This window comes from Excalfactoria chinensis, chromosome 4 (assembly GCF_039878825.1).
Source record: "Excalfactoria chinensis isolate bCotChi1 chromosome 4, bCotChi1.hap2, whole genome shotgun sequence".
Lineage (NCBI taxonomy): Eukaryota > Metazoa > Chordata > Aves > Galliformes > Phasianidae > Excalfactoria > Excalfactoria chinensis.
Window position 1 is genome coordinate 45,987,889 of NC_092828.1, and position 21,596 is coordinate 46,009,484.

Here is a 21,596-nt window from a genome sequence, read left to right on the forward strand (position 1 = left end):
TCGTAGGAGAGGTGCTCCAGCCCTCCGATCATCTTAGTGGCCCTATTATAAAAACCTGAATTCAGCACATCTGTGAGCAATTTGTATGCATTTTTTAAAAATCTGCAGTTGAGATATTTTCAAAACACAAAGCTAGAATTCTAGATAAGGTGTTTTTCTTTGCTACATATCCAACTTAATCTCCTCAAATCTGTCAGCACATTTCACTTTTTAAACTTGAAAAATCATGTGTTGCAGAATGTGCCATTTGTAAGTCATAAAAACGCTACATTTATACCTCTAAATCAGGTTTCCAGTTTTTTTTTCCAGAGACCTGATTTCACCTACTGGACAGTCAGCACACTGACTCATCAAGCATGCAAGCCTTTGCAGGCTGTGGTAATTTACAGCACAATCTTGCCTCTCACCTTGCAATAGGAATTAAAGGTTTGCTTTAGATATTAACAATTAATGCATGTTATAATTGATGTGGCATTTCTTCCAAGAAACGTGAGCGAGCAATTAGTTGAGTGATAACTCGAGAGCCTCCGCTCTTGTCTGTCCAACAAAAGGAGCTGGGAGAACTTTCTGTGAGGCAGCAGTGACATCCAGTGGTTGGCAAACCAAACACCAAGCAACCACATGCATTGTCCAGGCATCTGAAGCTGAATTTTACAGTACTACTCTACCTGTGAATTTTAAACATCAGAAAGGGAAGTAAAATGCTTACATTCCCAAGCCTGTGCTTCAGTTTTAAAAGACAGGGTCAAGTAGGTGTGGGCAACCAGACAAAAGCTGCTATTGAAATCAGGCACGGTAAAGGTTCAAAGTACAGAAAGCTCTGTGACAAAGAGGATTTAAGTGAGCTTCAGCCTCCAGTTTCATCCCCAGTGTTCTGTCCTGCCCATATACTGCAGGGCGCAGCCTCTGCCCTGCATGGTGCCCATTCAGCTGCAGCCCACAGGTCAGCTGTGATAAGCTGGGAACCAAGACAGCTTACCTAGAAGGAATATTTGGAATTCTTACTGATGGAGCCAAGGGGACAGGCCATCACAGCTTTTTGTGTTGCTTTCCTGATCTCTCCATAAGGAGTTCTTGTATGGGGCAAGCACAAGTAGAAGCCAACACATCTGTGAAGCACTGTACACAGCTTTCCTCAGCAATGTCACAGAGAGGAGCAGGTTTTTCACTTCCTTTCTATAAGAGACTCATAGTTGAATGGAATCAACACCTTCGGATCAGTCCACAAGTGAAAACTTCCTGCCCCCAAACAAGCACTATATTGCCAAATGAAAGCACGGGTGGACTGATAACTGGAAAAAGAAGTAACCTTTCAAAAGATACAGCAGAGATCTAATGGAGAAAGAGTGAGCAATGCTTCTTCTAAATATTAGCCATATGAAATATGTCCTGTGTGTGCCCCAGAGGACAATTTCTGAGACCCTCAAGTCAGTTTCCTTTCAAGCTGAGCCCTAAATCAGTGCAATACTGAAGGTCTCAATTTATATTGGTAGCATCTGTATTAACAAATAATCCTAAAATTGTAATTGACATTAAAGCTCCGAATTCCATTTTGCAGGAATATAAAGCTGATCACAATTTAAAACTGTATTTTAATTTATATTTCAGGTTGAAAAGTGTATGAGATTCATAGTAACCTCAATTATCACTTACTGTTGTTTGATAGCATATGCATTTTTCTCTCTGAGTGGCTCTAATGCTAGCAGAGCCTAACACGAAGTAAAGAGCTCTGTTTCCATTTGCAGCTTCCATTTCTCGTAAGACCTGTTCTTATCTTGTAAGGACACAGCGGTTCAGCAGGCTGCATGCTGTTTAGATAGCTTCATTCTGAATTCAGGACTGCTTGCTGTTTTAAGTCATTGATTTATTATGACTATTGCAGTAAGCTGCATCCTCCCACCCCTCCTCAGAAAACAGATGAGAGCTTCTTTCACGAGGCACCTTGCAACAGCTCACTCATCCATATGGCTGCCAGCACCAAGGTGCTAGCTAAGGCTGCTGCCCGAGTGCCTGCAGGTCAGAGGCAGCACTGCCTTGAGAAGACAGAAGTAGACTACACACAACCGTGCACTTCTTTGCAGAGACATAACTAAGTAAATCCATTGTTTATATTGTATTTGTTACTAATTAATCATTACAGGGTATTTTTATACATCATTCACATCAATACAAAATGGCATTAGTTAACGTACAAAACAAGGGTTCTAGAGAAGTGCACAAATGGCCCAAAAAGGATGCTAGGTCAGCTAGGACTAGGTCAGCTAGGTGCTGTTTTTTGCCTTCAGCATGCAGTAACAAAACCACTCTTACACACTATTTAACCGCATAGACCTATGCCAAAACAGCATTTCCTAGTTTGATAACAGCTACAGGCTCTGTATGATTCCATTCTGGAAGCAGCCTGCAAGGCTATGTGACCGAGTATCAATACTGGTCATGCCTCTTAAAACATCACAACTCTAATTCATGACCAGGTTTGTACAGAGTGCCAACACTGGTGCTAACAGCAAAGTGAAAAGCATAAATCTTGCTTTCTTTTTGATCACAAGAATCTTGCCCATAGTATCACTTTCACAATACTGAAAAAAGACAAGCAATAAATACATCAGGGAAGGACAGTGAAGCCAGAAATAAAATTCCCTTCCCTGAGGGAAGCTGCCTTACAGAGACAGGGAGCCAAACCCCCCTTTCTCCCCCGAAGGCTCCCGTTTCATGTAGTGCCCATAGCTGTCCTCAGCTTGTTTTTCCTATGACATTCAACAGATCATTTTCAAGTTCCAAATTAGAGCTGTACTGTTTTATGGCATTGCAGATCTGCAGCATCCCCTCAGCTCAACACAATATTTTCCAGTGTTTCTCAAGTCCCCCTGCAGAACAGTGGCATGCTGAGCACTACTGCAGCGAGGAGACAGACAGGGAGAGCCAACCACCAGGCAGAAGAAGGAGGCAATTCTGCAGGTTGATTACACAAAAGCTGTTTGTTGCCCTCTACTTTCCTCTCCCCTCTGCAGCAGCCAGCACTGATTTGTCAGAAAGTGCTGCTAAGAAGCTAATGCATTATGGCAATTCCCATCATTTTTCTGCTTGGGTATACACTGCTTTAGGAAGTGGCAGCTTGACGTATTAGCCTATGTAAAGCTCAAAAGAATTCAGACTATGCATAATTTTGGATTTATCAAGCACTGACAGGTGTTACCTAATACAATAAGCAAAAGGCTATGAGAAGCTTGGGGCTCAATCCCAAGAAAATACTTAAATTTCTACCACACCAGACGTTAAACCTCAAAGTTCCTGTCCAGGCTCAGATGGGCTGAATTACAGTTTATTTTATATCAGTTAATTTAAAAGCTCATAGATAGCAAGTTTCTGATTAGCAGAAACAAGACAGAGCATAAGAAGTTCAATTATCTTTTAGCTTTGCGTTCAGATTACAATTCATCTGACAGAATGCTTCCTCCATTTTGCTCAACTATTTTTCAGTTGAAACTTAAAACGTGAAATGCTGGCAGCTGATACTAAAGAAAGACAGGATCCATCTTCGCTCTAGTTTTCACTTTTCGGACCTGAACTGTTGAAATGACAACAAGCATTCTCTGAAAGTACCATGCCTGAACTTCAAACCTTTCCTGACCACAAGGAGATGCTGACAGTACATTCCTCATAACCCTTTTAATACATTTTCCTCCAGGAGCCTTGTCAGGAGTGAGGCATCTGGTGGCCCACTGGGCACAACCTGGGTTACTCCACTTTGACCACTGCGATGCACTTGCCTCAGCCCCAGCACTCAGCAAAGCACACAAAGGTTTTTGGGTACACTGCTAAAGTGGTCTTCTTGGTTACAAAAAGGTACAGTGTACCACACATCGTTGCAAAGGCACTATAAAAAATGAAACCAAGTCCCTAATGCCCCACTTCCAATGACGCTGATACCAACAGTAATTACTGAAAGCTTATTTCATATAACAGTATCAAGTACATAACTTGCACAGTGCTATAATTGAACTACTAATCAAATTCCTAAAGAAACCAGGCTTCATTGTAGAGTATTTCTATTCCTTCTCCTTAGCTATGACAAGATTAACCTGACAGCAAACCACTGTAAAAGAAAATAGTAAACATATTTTCCACAGAGTAGAAAGACCACTTAATTCTAATGAGCAGCAAGGATTCATTTACCTCATCTCATGTCTTCAGTGTTGTTTATAAATGAAGGTTCTGATGCTTTTTAAACCCAAGTCAGCACTACGAATCTGCTGTAGCATTTGGTATTTTCAATAGCACCTGGACCAGCTAAAGCATCCAAGATGTCACCATCAAACTATGACAGGAAAAACACTAAGTTTTGCTTTGCTTCGCTATAACACAGCTCTGTATGTGCGTACATTCTTAAGTAAACTCAGAACTCTTTATTTTTGGCAAGAATTCCCTCCTCTGCATGTATAATAATAATAATTAGAGTATAATTTAAAAACAAGCCAATCCTCATTCACTTTTGACCAAAAAACTGCATTATACAATGTTGGGAGCTGCAAAAACAGTTGCTGAAAGATACATTTCTGTACAAAAGAAGCACTGTATTCACACAAGGAAGGGTTACTTTTTCAGGATTTTCAACAAAAGCTTACCAGCAATTCTGCTGGAAGTTAAAAGGTGAGACAACAGATCCAATTATTCAAGCATGAGTTTTAATGGCCCAGGAAGTACATCCTGTAACAACAGCCATGTCATTAAAGAGGAAAATGAACAAAAAACTGCTGATAACCCAGGGAAGGAAAAAAACACTTAGAAATATTTATTTTGTCACAAGACTGACAGATGTGTGTGGGAAATGCACTTGAGATTCTGGCTTACGCTGGTGAACAGACAGCAATGATCTACTGTAATACTGAAATAAAACAATCAGTAAGAGATTAATTTGTCTCATTTCATAAGCGTTCACAAAGAGTCACAATGCTTCCTCTGGTAGTCAAACTACTCAAGGTACAATTCCTACAATGCCTGTTAAGAGAGGCTGTCAAAAACAGCCAAGCGCAGAGTCCTAAAACTGAAACCCTCTGGGTCAATAAGAATGATTTGCAACTTATCCGTGGGTGGGATAACAACAGCATATCAAGCCTGAGCAAAGAATGCTGAGCACTCACCCTTACTTACAGACAACACAGATAATTACCCTGGCAAAAAACTGATCAACAGTGCGAATATCCCTGGCTTTAGGGCTCCACAGTAACCAAAGTCAGTTAACAGACAGATAGGGAGTTTCAAACAGCTCCACTTACAGTGGACTTAATGAGTGATTCTCCACCTAAATTTCAGTCCAAAGCGCAGTAAGCGTGACTTCCATCTGCCAAAATACACCAGTACGGATGGGGTATTCCATTATGAAAACAGACTTGATAAAGAAAACTGCATTGCTTCTTAGTGCTTTTGAGAGAAAAGAAACTGCCAAGAGAGACTACTGCAATTCATGCACTGTAGATATGTATTTTTGCAGCAAAATGAAATGCAGGTTCTTTGGAACAACTAGCACTGTTTTGGTCTTGTATAACCAGGAGCAGGTTTTGTAATGAGCCATGCAGCATACAGCCTCTTCTCAGAGCTCCACGTTCATATTCATCAGCACTTTTGTCCACAGAGTAGATTCCTCAGCTTTTTTGACTCTCTTTCACAAGGAAGTCACTACTTAAATGTTCCCTAACATCTGCCAAGAAAAGCTCATGATTTCAGGTATAACAACTTTGCCAAATGGCCAATTCCAAAAACAAGAGGAAGAAAGTGACCGAGAACAGCCAGCGTGGTTCTACCGAAGGCACACCATTACACCTGACCGTAAAAAGCTCCTAGTTTCAATTAAATGCCTTCTCCCTCAGCAAACTAGCTACTAAGGACTGCCACTGGGGATAAAAATCATTAGGTAAAAATGCACTTAGGACAATGACAAAAAAAAAAATGCAGCTTGGCTCTTCCTAGTCAGGAGGTGGCCGATGCATGGTGACCACACAGTACGCTTCCAATGTTTTTTTTTCATATTTTTTAATACTGAGAATATTATATAAGACTTTCTGCTTTATAGCCACACCGTAGTACAACTGTTGTCCATAAGAAGATAGAACATTTTCATTGATTTATCAATTAGCCGCAGAATTCATGCAAGCAAACAGATATCTGACTTCTAAGAGGGATAATCAACTCACTTTGTTGTCGATTTTAAACCTATTGAATTAGAAGGCCAATTTTGCATGTAGAGGTCTCTTCGGTTAGGCTTTTGTGCACAGCTCCAAACGTCACAGTCCCTTTGGCCAGCACTGTGCCTGCTTTGTTCTTCCTATCTTTAGTTATATCAAAGAACAAAATAAAAGAGTTGAAGGAAAACAGGAGAGGCTCATCCTGAGCGCTCATTCAGTATCTCGTACTCTGAGACATGAGGCTGAGAGGGCACAGACAATTCATTTATTTACTGCTTCCAGATGGAAAGAGGGAGAGTTGGATTCACCAAACCACTAGGGGCAGTGGCAAATAAAGAAACAAAGACTCAGTGCTTAGATGAGAAAATTGAATAGTAGCCTGTTTTAAATTCGTTAGTAAGATTTTTGGCACCATTCAATTTTATCAAGGTAGAAATGCCTTCACTAAATAAACCAGGTATAGAGATTACTAGAGTTCAGATGTGACATAGATGAAGACAACAAAAGCCATCAGTACAACTAGGGGGAAAAACTGGCCACCCATGCAGGACTCTGCCATCCACCATAACAAGCCGGGAGGAACTGTAGCACCTGGAAGCACAGAAGCCACAGGCAAGAGACCTCCACTGCCTCAAAGGAGATGGTAAATCCAAACTGTTCTCCAAAACCTACAGCTGTAGGCACCACTAGTTAGTGCTGCCAGAGGGCAGCATCACAGACAGCATGCAAGAGCAGCCACACATTTTTAGCCCTAGCATAACATTGAGCTTTGCTAAAGAGAAATCTATTTGGGATCCAACGCTCTGGTTGTAGCCACAATGACTGAAAGTCCAGTGTCAAACAAGAGGTGTCAGAGCAACACTTTCTCTCAGAAAGGGGAACTATAAAGGACTGAGTAAGCTGGTTAAAATGCTTTCAGGTAGCATTTCAGGGTTTTCTCAAAGACAACATATTAGAAACTGAGAGTGTTGTTTACAACTACTCATAATTTAACAAATAAATAAATTAATTAAAAGCCTAGAAAGGAATGAGGAAAGGCAGCATGATTAAAAGTCAGGTGCTGTTAGCAGTGAGGAGGAGATGTTCTTTAAATAAACTGGGCGGTATCCAAAAAGGAAAACAGAAATGAATGCTAATTCAGGCAAACTGAATGAAAACAATAAGAAAGATGGGGGGGGGGGGGGGGGGGAAAGTTTGAGAAAGCCTTACTGAAGTATGAAAGCCACTACTGAAATACTTCTTTTCAAACAAGTAGGATAGGCTGCCTGCCAGAAAGCCTGCTGGGCTGATAGATGATCAAAATAAAGAGTGATCACTTCAGAAGTGGGAAAGCTAACTTAAATGTCTGCACTGAACTCTCAACGGTGACCAACACCAGGTAACCAGGGAAAAATACAAAACCAGAGCAAGCACATAGTGATACTTCATTATAGCTTTTAGCTTTTACTTGATTACTTGCTTTATACAGTGTAACTGCATTTGAATTTATTTTTTTATTATTTTTTGAGACCACCACTATTTCCAAAAGAATGCAACGTAAATTGACAAAATATTGGTGGTGTGTAACTACTGCTGACCAGCCTCGAATCAAACAAAACAGATGAAGGAAAGTCTGACACTGATTTTTATGAAAGGGCCCTGGGGTTACAAGGAACAGCAGACCACTGAGTCTTACTCCAGTGCTGTGAGCAGAAGGGAATAATAAAGAACAAAACTAGTACACCGTAAACACAGCATTTGTTGAAGTAAATCATGCCGCAGAAACACACTACTAATCTTTTAAAGGAATCAGAAAGTACGTGGATCTGGGTGAGTCTGTTGAATTTTGAAAGCCTCCAACAAAGACTCTTTGGCTTCTTCATAAGCAAAGGCCTACAGCAAAGTACAGAAGGATAAGATGGAAGATTTTGTAGATCAGTAACTGCTTAAGGAACAGGAATGAATGGATATTGCTCACACTGGAGGGAGTTTGTGACTGTAACAGCCTATTAAAATCCAGGCCGTCTCTACTGAAATGTAAGAAGCTGCAGAAGAATTCAAGGAGCTACTCAGGCAATGAGCCATAAGGAGAGCCCACTGTAAGCACAAGTGAATGCACAAAAAGAGTGCACAAAAAAGAGCACAGCACTCAGATGCAGCCTCTGAACTTGACATTCACTGTCATTCAAAAAAGTCTTGGAGTTGAACACAAGCAGCTCTGGGAGTGTTTTAGCTGAAGGCTGATGAAAGGGCAAACAGTGGTAAGTATAATAAGGAAGAAATACCAAACAATGATATAGCAGCTCGATGCTGATATATCTGATATTTTCATATCATAAATACGAGCAGCAGAATAACAGAGGTACAGGACAATATCCAGGAGGAAAGGTTGAGCACACCCTGTGTTCTTCAGCCTGGAAAGGAACTTTGACTCACAAGGTAATGAATTTCAAGAGCACAAATGCATTGAAAAGACAATTACATGCATAGAAAAAGGTCCATGGAGCATGATGATCTTGTTGCAACTCCTGGTTCATGAGGCCCTGGCCTGCTGGTTGGCAGGAATTAAAGTTACTCCATTCCTGTACGATTCCTTCCAAGCATTCAACAGAGAAAAAATAACATAAAATGAGAAAACAGATCTCTGGTCAGATCTAGAACATTTCTATCTATTTACCTAGTTTTTGAATTCTGCATGAGTGGAAACATGCCTGTTGGAAACAAAAACCCTGTTGCTGCTCTCCCTGCCAGTAACTATCTTCAGTGAAGGACACACCTTGTACCTGACTGTGTTTCTCCCTTGCCCAGGTCCATTTTCTATTTCCCTATCATGGTCTGTTTATCCTGAATCCAACAGCATCCAGATCCTTTACTGCTCTGTTTTTAATCAGCTTTATCTCTGTGCAGACTCCCAGTCACAGACATACCCAGGGAACAAATAAATTAATGACCTTATTCCCTAAAGCTAAGGTTTTATCAGAGTTCTGCAAGGATTCAGAACAGAATTGAATACGAACGCTCTTAAAAGGCAGAACTTGTCAGAATAAAAAACAAAACAAAACAAAAAAACCCAAAAAGATGGTAAAAATCACCAAGTTTTAAGGAAAGGTTTCCTTCAGCAATCATTCAGAGGTTTTGGATGGGGGCCTGCTAGACCTGCCTCCACCTCTCTGCAGCCAGAAATAAGGGGGAAAAGAAGTCTTGTTCCACCTAAACCCATCAGAGTTCCACATGCCAACAGAAGTGACTGCCTTCAACCTCTAAACAGACTGGTAAGAAATTCAAAGTAGGAATTCACATTGCTAACCTAAGGAATAGGCCAGTATTACTCGACAAACTGCTTCAGCACTTCAGCCAACATTATTCCTCCCTACAGGAGGCAGCAAAACTTAAGTTATTTTTTTGAGGAACTAAGACTGTCTACAACTAGCAGCAAAGTTCCTGCTGAATCAGTAATGGCAGTTGGCAAACCACCTTCCTTGGCCATGGGCCTGATGGAAAGGACAAATCTAACCACAGCAGGACTGAATACCCCTTCATGGGGCTACATGTATTTTAAGCCGAGAGAAACAGTTCTTAAATTGCTGCTTCACTCCTGCCAATGCAGCCTGAGGAAGCACTTGATGTCCTTCCCTGAACAAATCTCATTGCTTAGGGTGATGCTGAAGAATGTCTATGACCCCAAGGAGAAGGCTGACAAGAGGCCCACCTGGATTTGAGCACCTCTGTGTGAATAACCCAGCCTTTGTCTGAAATGTCTTACTGACTTAATAATGCTAAGATACTGGTAGTTGAAAAAGGATGATTATACTGTTCTTTGGTAGGATCGAAGTGAACGCTGCCCAGTCTTACCAACCAACACGGCTTCAGGACTTACTAAACGGATCAGTAGGGTGAAAAGTGGGAGAAAAATAAATGGTGCATCCATGAGGAAACCTGCTATGTTTTGCAGGGGGAAAAGCAGGAATGTGAATACATTGATACCTGAAAGCATACAGCAATACCAACCAATTCTGCATTGCTTTCCTTCTCTTCTGCCTTTCCTGGGGGACACATGGGGATAGCAATAAACCTTTAACACATGTAATATAACTGCAAGCATATCAAGTATTCAATACATGAAGTATTTGACATAAATTTGCCTGAAAGATGTATTTTGCTCATATTTTTCACGCTGTTTTGTTTGCTTTCTTAGGATATTAAACAATAAAGCCTAACTTTGATATAAGCTTCTGGCTTTGACCTCTGTGGAAGACTTATCTGCAAGTGTGCTTGGAGGAAACTAACATACAACATTCCTGTCCCATTATGAGTTGACAGACTTGTTTCTCTTCTCTGACTTCAAGCAGGTGGAAACCTTCAGTAAGTCACCCAAGGAATGTGGCATGAAAGAAGTCCCACACTCTGTGTACTTCATTCATTTTAACAAACACACAATGGGTAGTAAATCCAAGCAGCAGTGCATGCAGAAGCATGAGTCAGACTAACAGCTCACCAGGTTTCTCCTACCTCTTGACATGGAAAAACACTCTTTATGAAGGGCCATAGCAAAGTCTTGGGAAGAAATAAAAAGCCAGACAAATGCCAGAACTGGAAGCATCCAGATGTTGGCACCAAACCCTGGTAATGACATAACTCCACTGCTGGGGAGAACAGGAACATATTTTATATTTAAATTCATACACCTTCCTATCCAATGCAAAAAAAGGCTAAATAAACCACCCATCAGTTTGCTCAGGGACCTTTCCTTGATATTTAACAAGGAAAATAATATCAAACACAGATTAGCCTGAAAGCAAATTTGGCTCCAGCATCTAACAAAGAACAGAAGAGACTGTAGAAACCTGTTGGAAATTATACACAGAGTAAATATTAATATCTTCCCAGAATTCCCCTCACAGTGAAGTTGACACACCCCATGGCAAGTAGAACTTTTTTTTCCCCCTTTCCTTCTTTGTGATAAATGCAGTTTGTCACAAAGACTACTCCAGTGTTAGCTCCAAAACCCAAACTCCATCATAGCATATCGATATGCTTTTGATAATGCAGGTAACTACGTAAAAATGTTTACAGGAAACAGTATTTTTTGTATCTTCTTTCAAAGCGCTGCCACAAAACTATAACTAAATAAACAATACGATGGGAACTTCAGCATGAAATAATAATAATAAAAATGCATTCTTACATAAAAACAAATCTTAAGAAGTTATGGATTAAAAAGAGATGATACAACAAGGAAGATTGCCGGGAACTGAACATCCAAATTACGCAATTAAATACTAAAATGGATTACTTTAGAGACAAGTCAACATAGATTAGGCAGTTATGAAAGGAATAATTGGAACAGTATTAGCATAATATATAGCACTCTTGCCTGTCAGGACAAGAAGTCTTAAATATTTTGCCTAATTAATATTATTTTAAGCATCGATTATGATCTATGGAAAGAAAATAATTCAGCCTTATAAAATCAAAACGAAAAGAAAACAAAAAGTTTGCTTACTCTTCTTGACGCAAGTCATTAACACTCCGATCTAGTGAGATCATATCACTTGCCACCATATTAAACCCAAACTCTTTTATGCTGGCTTGAACGGATTCTTTGTAATCTGGTCCTAAAACATATGGCTTCGCTTCCTCTCCAGGGCCACCAACAACTCCATGAGGCTCAGGCTCTCTGGGTTCAAAATTACCGAGGACTCCGGGTCGTAAAACAGGATCTCGATATACAAATGTCTGAGGTTTAAATGTGAGATACGCCCTCTGGATGATGTTTTGCTGATTGTTATCACCACCACCATGCTGATTTAATTCATTTTTGGCCTTATTTTTCCTTCGAATAGATTCCAAGTCCACTTCCACACCTTCAACATGAGGCCAAGGTACCACAGGTTTGAACTTCTCATTTCCTAGTCCATGCTCTCCTTTGTTTGGCAAGGGTCTGTTGGCTTCTTTGTCATCCTATATATACACACAGAGAAACAGCAGGAGATCATATAAATGTATTACTCTTTTTTCCCCCAAATCTTGTACCTTGGGAACTGAGAGTTGATACCACACATATGTTAAGCAAGAATAAAGAAGTGCCTGCTAAGGGACTGAATGAACACTTAATGCTAGCAGCTGCTGGAGAGCTTCACTGGACCATGTCCACACTTACCTGAGTGAATGGGTCCTGCTAAAGGCCTAAAGTCCTTCTCACCCCAAAAATTGTTCCCACAAGCATTATTCCCTCTGCTGAAACAGCAGTGCTATTTTAGAGCTGTGAGGTAAGCTGAAGGCAAAAACAAGCCACAGTCCTTCTCTGACCTGCTGTGCAGCCATGGAAGCCATGCTTGGGGTTGAAGTCAGCAGCCACAGGCACCGATACTGAGTGCACCCATGTTTAATGTGACTTTACAACATTACAGCACCCTCTCAAAGAAATGCCAAGTTCGCACTGAGAAGAAGGGCTGGGATTCTGGAAACTCCTTGGCAGTTTCAGTGATCAACAAGATCCATGGGGCTAGAACAAGGGTGATATTGAAAGAAATTTGGCAGGAAGGCCCTGAGTGGCTGAGTGTGAAGTAGCTGGATTACAGCAGCCCCACCCATGAACATGTACCAAAAAATAACAGTCACTGCTTTTCCCAGTACTTTTGACTAATAGAATAAAGGGAATACATTGCTGAAAATTCAGATTTCCGGGGAAAATTATCTACTTGTAAGTAAGACAGATGTTCTCTATGGATTTTTAGTGTATGGATTTCAGCAACGTCTCACTGCCTAGTTGCAAATATCAGAGCAAAAGAAAAAAAAAATGAGACCAGAAGGATGTCCTGTACTGATGGAATCACACAGAATCACTACGGTACATTATCAAGAGAAAAATCTTAACTTGATGGCTGCTGCATCACAGTATTTACCTCATACACCATTCTTCACCACCTTCAGAAAATAACAAAAATCTACAATAAAATATGCCTAGAGCAACACAGTAACAATGGAAATCAGAGTGGCTCAAATTCAAAATAACATCCTCTACTCAAGAAATATTGTACCTCTCTGCTTTCTCTAGTTTAAACAGGAAAGATGTACAAAATGCAGAAGTGTTAATATTATTCTGCTCTTCCGCCATTTTCAAGGAACTCTCAAAAGGCAACAAGAGAAAAGAGGATAAGAGAGCACATGAAAAAGCACGTTTTGCAAGGAAGCAAAAAGCCTCAAGAGGACTCTTCAAAATACATCTCCTCACACTTGCCTTACAAATCAACATGAAAACTCCACCACTCAACTGTCAGAACACTTTGAGCATTCAGCCCTTACAAACTTGCACTTAATTTCTACTCCAAGTGCACAGGCAGCAAAAAAGCCAACAAAATAATGAGTATCATCAGAAAGAATGCTTAAAGAAGAGTGCTTTTGACAGCATATAATTTTCATGCTTTCACATCTTTGGTAGTATTTAGTCCTGCACATCTCAAAAGGACACGAGGCAGTTAGAGACTAGAGAGAACAGAGAAATCAGAACGAAGTGGAAGCATTGTGGTACCTCAGGTGTCAGGACATTGGGCCAGAAAGGCTGAGACTCTGCAGCTTGGAGATGTGAATGAAGGCTGAGGGGCATATCTCTGGAGTTCCGAAAATCATGACGGGGGATGGATAAATTGAACACAAACATACTGTAGACTCTAAAGACACAAACTAGAGACACTTGACTAAATTCACAGTTTTTTTTGTAAAATAGTAGCAACAACACAACAGCAACAAAAAAACAATCAAAAAAGTTTGCTGCACTGGCAGTGACCTCCTGGAATACGCCATATGGGAAGCTGTGGACAGAGACGGTACCAACAGTTCAATGGGGGACAATGCAAAGTAATGGGTGACATGGACAGCAAAAGGATTAGGCAGGGAGGCATCTCTTAAAAACACTAATCCAATCCTTGTGGATGCTGGAAGAGTCCAAAAGGAAGGGAACACAAAAAGCAGCCAGACCTACATGCTTGTCCCCCTGGGCTGGGTGGAACACTAGTCTCAATAAGACAAGAATTTCTTACTCCTTTGGCCTGTACAATATTAAATACCCTTTCACACCACTTTCACTATCTATAAAATAGCTACAAGCTTCCACTTTGCTTCTTTTCTGACTGATGCATAACACTTCTCAAAGTAATTTATTTTGCTGTAATCGGAACCACAACTTTCCTAGTATCACATTATAACCTTTACACACCATTTGCATTATAATGCATTTATTTACTGTTCCCTAAACATATTTTTCTAGGGATGAAAAATATTGCAGAGAACAGGAAAGTTACACACAGAGAGACACTCACCTTCCAATTTCTATGCACCTGTGACAAACCTGAGGGAAGGTGTTGGCTGTGGGCCTAAGCACCACAGTGTCACCTGCCCACACACAGGGCGTAGAGGGAAGGGAAAAAGAAGAACAGAAGAGAGAAATCTCACATGTGAGATCAAACAGTTTAAATAAGCGAAGGAGAAGAGGAAGAAAAATATCAAAACAAGTAATTCAAAGGCAAACACTCACGACCTCCCATGAGTAGACTGATGCCCAGCCAGTTCCCAAGCAGAAGATGGCTAATGTTCTCTAACAACCCCTGCCCCCACCCCTCACGCCCCCCAATTCAATAACATGCATATATATATATATATATATATATGTTAAAAAAAAATTGCAACTGTTTTAAAAACATTGTGCCTGCCTAATTAGAAGTTCAGCTTTAAAAAGACTCATATCACGATGACAGCCAGATCAGAAGGCAGAGAGAGGAAAAAAATCACCTTTCAAAAAGCAGAAAGACAAAAGAATCTTTGCATCATTTGAAAAAACTTTGGAAATGACCAAATAATGACAATAAGGTACAGGGAGGTCTGAGAACTGAGCACAATACACACCTGCGTTCCTGGCTTTTCTAAAACTGAGGGAAGAGAAGCAAAAACCTGAGAATACTTTCACATTTGAAGACCACCAAAGAACAACAACAAAAGTCTCATTACGTCTTTGCCGAGGACGTGCAGTTAGCTGCTTCTATGCAGTAATGTAGAAATGGCTGGGTTTTGTTTGTTTGCCTTTTCCCCACAGAACACTTTTCTTCCAGATGCTAAATGCAGGATTTTCTGCAAGTTTTTCAAAAACCAGCTCGGTTCAACCTTCTTTGTATTTTAGATGTTGTTTTCAGCCCTCAAGAGGATTATGTATGAGTCACTTGCAATGGGTGTTTTGGAAATATTGAGATGGCACAAACACAGTCAGTCCCTGACATGGGTAAAAGTGAGATATTTGGTGTGATTTTTTGCAAATGAGGTTGTTCCTTTTTGCAAAAGAGAGGGATGAAATTGAAGTTATGAGGAAAGTAACAGCACTCTCTCAGAAACATATTACTAAATTACACAAAGAAAAGAATGGGAGAGGCCTCCACAAGGCTCTAGGATTGGTCATCTGACAGAAGGGCTGGGATTCTGACTGGCAATAAAATGGAAAATGTCAAAGTTGCATAATCTGCTTTTCTTCAGTAAACCAGTTCAAGACTGGCAACTCCCTAATGTCCTATGAAATAATGTCTGAAGCACAAATTGATGGTTAAGAAAAATGAAGTGGATTTCTTTCATTTATAGAATGGAAAATTATCACGCTGAAAAAAAGAATCACTAATTCAAAAGCATGTCTATAAAAGCAGCTTGTTTATCTAGATAAAAAAATCAGTGATGTCCATAAAATGAAGAGAGGTATAATGAAGGAGAATACTGTAGTATACTCATTACCCAAGGTTGAAGAAGGAAATTAAAAACTTTTGTCTGTTTGTCTGTGGATGCATTTACACCACTGGCACTTACCATGAAAGACAAGTAACGTGTTTTCCTATCATAAGGAAGAGTTCAAAGACTTAACTGAGGATAAATCAAGAGCTCTCAGAAGTCCCTGATGTAAGTTCCTCTTCTGTGCAAGTGACAAGATTTATAAGTAAACAACGAGGAAAAAATGAAGTATTTTAGAAAGAAGCTGTCAAAGAAATTCAGAGAGACCACACAGTTCTCAGCTTAAGTTTGGTACTTTAGCAAAGATTTCATCATATTTATAATATTTTATTTTGTTTGCTTCAACTTAATGCAGCCATATTCCTAGTTTACTGGGGAAATGAGACCACTAGGGAGAGGTCCAGATACAATATACTAGAGCTGTGCATTTCCAATTATTTGAGTAAATGAGAGGGAGTTGTTTTGATTTCTTCAATTAGGAAAAGGAGAGAAAAGAACCACAAGCTGGATCCACAAAGATTTCCTTATTGATTAGGCTCATGCTGAGAAGATACAAAAACAATGCTGTTCTCAGGCATGCTTCTAGCATGACTCTACCTGCTGCTAACAAGAGGGAGGAAAAATCCACGCCTCTCAGTAGTTCCTACAGTAACTTTTAAGGCTTGTGTAACCTTAGAACAGAATGCTTATGGCAACAGTAGAAACAGAGAAAAATAGGATTTCATACAAAATTATAGGAAAATTCTGATGTTTAAAAACACATGCCTGTAAAAATAGCAGATGGCTAAATCACTGTAATTGGGTACGTGGTGCAACTCAAATGAAAAAGCACACTGTTAAAAGTATTCATTACCAACACTTCCAGGAAAACATGTCTATCATTATGTTCTTATATCAGTTTTGACAGATATACTGACAAGACCAAAGTCCATTAAACAACCAATGCCACTTACCCAGAGTAGATTTTTGCTCCGTTAAAAATTCTAAATGGAAAAATATATATATATATATATATATATAAAAGCACTTAATAAGAACTAAATCAAACCTATTAGTTTGATTAGCTGCATTATACCAACCAGCTTTGGCAGGCAGGACAAACTTAACACAACACAACATGTTACTATGATGGTATCTCCAAAGGGCAAGTAAACCTACCAGAATGTGACCATATCGATCTACTTTTTGGAGCATTTCATGTAAGACCTGGACTGAAGCCACTTACACACCACAAAAAACCCTCTGAAAGTATTAACAAGAACTCTAAAGAAAGCATTAAATTATGTACATTTGATATATCTACACCCATATACTCACATTCTATTCATTCAAAACATACAACTTAAAAGTGTAACTGAGAAGCAAGGGCCAGAAGCAGCTTTGGAGGAGGAGGAAGACTTGCTCAGCAAGTCTTATACTGCTGCGTACTACACTACACCTGAAGGATGTAATGTAAATTATTATTATTATTATTTTATAAGGAGGACAACTGCCCCCTTCACACACTTAAATTTTACATCAACTGCCAATCTGACTGATGCCCGGTGCATTACTCATTACCCATCAGTGTCTTTGGTTTAGCTTGCTTTTCTGTGCCCCCTTTCTCTGTTCCTAAGGATTTCTCCAAAAGGGAACTGTTCTGCCAGATCCAGATACCTGTAATAATGTTGCTAGTTAACAACACTGAGGAAAATTTTTCCACTCTCTTTTTATGTGCTACTCTGATTAGGCAACACAGGAGAACCATTAGTATTTACACTTCTGCTTGGTATTCAGACAGAAATAACTAATAGCTTTCACTAGAAATTAGTGGATCATGGTCTACTGGGGAAAATTATCATAATAGTTAAAAAATTAGCAGTATCTTTGTGTCCCAAAATTACCAGAATTAGTTAAGGCAACACAACTCAGGAGAGTAAGATGAATTAGTTGAAGGAGAACAACTTAGGGAAGTAAAATGAAAAAGTTTCTTCTATACTAATGTGACATTCCTGATTTGGAGAGCATTGCTTATAGAAAGGCAAGTGACTTCCCAGCCTCCCTCCAAACAAATAAGTAAGTAAATACATACCTAAAAAAAGGACAGGAACTGTTTGTCAGAACATTAATTTGGCTAAAGTTTGATGTTTTACTACTACAGATTTGTCTGAATGAATTTCCTGTTCAAGTTTTGAGTCACCCATGTTAATTTACACGAGCCTCTATCACTGATCCCAAGGAAATCGCAAAAACAAGTTAATGTTGCCTAGTAATGAGTCTAAAAATCTGACAATACTCACTAATGTCCAAGGTCATCCCTGCTGTTGTTTGAACCTATGAGTGGTAGAAGGCCTTTAAGGAAGACAATGCTCAGTTTCTCAATAATTAATGATTTTTTTTAATGGTTACACAGTTACTCTAAGAGCTCCCAGAGCAAAAATATTATCTAACTTTTCCTGTCTTCCTGGATTTTTTGTAAAGATACCATCTACTTTGTTACAGCAGAAGCACTCCTCTAGGACAGTGGCTACAGGCTATTGCCTGCATACTGCCTTGGTTTTGGCCAGCGTTTCAAAAGGTCATTGCATTCAAAACTTTAATAAGCTATGGAGGCCCTTGGGTATCAAATCAAATGGAAACTGCCTCTTGCCCTTCCATTTTTTGTGGCATACCTGCAAATACAGTCACTGATATTAATTTCTAACAATGTATTAACATCTGTTTTCAGTTGAAATAACTTGACTGCTCAAGCATTACTGAGAATAACAGCCTAAATCCCAAGTTTTACCCATTTATCTGCAGAGTACCTTGTTTAGAGATACACATCTACATCAAGATGAATCAATAAGATAGCCATATAAGCATCCTGTTTAATGTAAATGGTTCTCCAGCAATCTTGTAAGGAGGTCACTTGTAAGGAGAACACCTCTGAGATAACGACACTGCTGTCACCCTCTTTGGCCATGCTATGTGCTTGTCACCTCAGCTCCAGAACAGCAGTAGCATCCAGACATGGCTGAGCCCTGTTTGGACACCTAATGCTCTACCCATGCCCTTGCTCCTGTGCTCTCGCTTGCAGTTACCTCCTTTGGTGGGTTTTAAGAGCAGAAAGGACAGTGGAAAAAAAAAAACTATGTTCCTTGCCTATCTCACATGATCTATTTGGGAGAACTTCAATACTTCTTAAATTCCTGTGTTACAGGTAGTTTCACAATTAGCCTCCTCTGCATGAACAAAGGTCACTGAGTGTTTCAGAACAAATTACTGTTAAAAATAACAATCTTTTACTGTCTTCATTTTCACTGCTGTCTACTGCTGCTTGGAAGTACTGAGCCAGTTTCCCCAGCCTGCCTTCCTTTTTGCCTAAGGTGCAACTCTTATTGGACTTTTACATGTCCTACCTTTCCATTTCTTGTGATGTCACATTTCATACATAAATAATCACATCTTGTCAAGAATCTACCTCACTCAGTGCTTAAGAGATCTCGGAGAGATCTGTGGAGATAATCACACACAATGTTTACCTCAATGCAGCTCCAGAGAGCAACGCAATCTCAAATAGTGATTAAAAAGATCTAAAACAGAAAAATGCAGATAAATATATGAATAAGCAGATTGCAGCAGTCTTTGCGTAAGCTCATTGCCTCTCATCATTAAGAATACAATCACTCAAGTAGCACAGATATTCTTAAACTCAACTACTAATGAGACTGCTTTAGTACCTAAGGTCACATTAGATTTTAGTCTCTCCTGCATTCTAGAAATAGAAAGCAGCTTGTGCAGTAAAATAACACACCGACCAAACCATTTATAGCTGCTTGCTGCAGAATAAAAGTTGCCATCAGAGGACACTGGGTAAGGCAGAAGTAAGAGCTAGGTAGTCTCCTTACAGAGCAAACGTCATCAAAGATGACAAAAAGGCTTTTAAACTTTTATTACAAGTTTATTGCCACCAGAATAATTAAATTTTTCAGTAAAGTGATCAACAAAGTGGTACACAAAAGAGCAGAAAAGCAAGGATATCCCAATCCATTGCATCTTTTTATGCATGTTTTGCTTCTAGACTATGTTAATTATCTTTTCTCTGTTGCAGTACAGCTTCTTCTCTCCGGTTCCTAAGATGTCTGTTCCCACCAGCTATAGATTTGCTTCTTGCTCTTTTCAGCCTCTCTGTGCTATGAAGCTAACCACATTCTTTCCTCATTTGCCCTATCCTGAAGCCTAAAACCCTCTCCAAGAAGGCTCAACAAGGCGCCTGCCTCACTCTTCTTAATGGAACATGACACAAATCGTGAAGCGCAAATACCGGACATCACACAAAGTAGGTTATTTTAGGTTAAGCACTTAGGGAGAGTCTAATCAAGAAATAGCTGAACCAGAGACTGTGCTCCACCACTGTATGTGCCATCAACTACTTTTTGTGAATACCCACAACCCTTCTTCCTTCCTCTGCACAGACACATCGCTACATAACGAACATTTTCAGGATGGTATTTCAGCTGCAAACTTTAGCATCACCCCCAGTCCCCAATCCATTCTCAAGCAGAGGTGGCAGTGACTCAGATCTGAATGACAAAAAGCACCTGTCTGGTATTTCTGTGTTGATCCTTGGAAGTACCATGCAGGCTGCTGTACTAGAGACTGTACACACACATGGAAATGAAAATTTGTATACCAGTTGACTCATTTGCTAAATTCAGCTAGTTGAAATACCTCATTGTAATTTAGATGTTCAGAAAGCTAAATCCCATCCAGAAGCCAAAAAGCAAAGAGAACACCAAGCCCTGAGGTACAGCTATCACACTGTTGTGGCAGCAGGGAACAAAACTGTTCAAGGTAAGCAGAGCCCACAAGATACCGAGCCTTGTCTCTGGAAGGCAAAGTCTAGTTTCTTGTCTTAACCTTGTGAGTGGAAACTCTGATAAGCACCCAATCACTTTCAGTTTTCCTTCTTGTCCTATAATAACTCTCTGCTTGAGTGACAACAACCTATATCTATCTACTCATAGGAAGGACATCACACACTTACTAATATTAAACCTTGTTTTCTTCGAAGAAGCTTCTTGAAAATATTCTTTCTTTAACTTCCCAAGCTGGAGGCAGCACAGCAGGGCACCTTGCTGTGTGGGACATTCAGCAAGGCGACCTGCTTCTTAAGCAAATGCTTCAGAAAATGCTGGAAAAAGTGCAGCAGGTATTGGAGAAAGAAGAAAGAGGACAAGAAAATGTAATTTTAAACAACAACAACAAAAAAAAAATGCAACAAGTAACTTCTAAGGGCACAGCCAACTCCAGAAAATTGTTTGAGCAATGAAAGCTGTGGAAAATCTCCAAATGCTCACAATTCTGGCTGATTCTAATCAATACTATCATCACTCACCTACGTAAACACTTGTTTTTATGTATTTTGTTCCAAAGCAACCTTCTGTTCTCCTTTTATTCTCCCTCAAAGTGTAGGTAGCACTTCCAGTTTTGTTTACAGTCTTTATGATTAAGGTGGTGCCATTGCTTACTCTGTTTTAGAGGGGAAAAAAGTTGGAGGTAAACACTTTTTCCAGCTGTTTCATCTAGAAAAGCTGAATACCTCCATTGAATAATCAGCAGATCCCTTTGGAAGAATGCAATGTATTTATTGCAGAAGGTGCAAAATTGCCTCCCCCATTTCCCTCCTCCAAGTGATTAGGAGTATTGCCA

At 39.8% G+C, this 21,596-nt stretch overlaps 1 protein-coding gene across 3 annotated transcripts in view; it reads right to left on the reverse strand.

The window, feature by feature from the left end:
* GALNT7 (polypeptide N-acetylgalactosaminyltransferase 7) overlaps window positions 1-21,596 on the reverse strand; it is a 64,837-nt gene that overhangs the window by 25,281 nt on the left and 17,960 nt on the right. For all 3 annotated transcript variants that reach the window (XM_072335558.1, XM_072335557.1, XM_072335559.1), the window contains exon 2: window positions 11,665-12,122. In XM_072335558.1, coding sequence (XP_072191659.1) covers window positions 11,665-12,122 — 458 coding nt within the window. The remainder of the gene's footprint in view (window positions 1-11,664; window positions 12,123-21,596) is intronic.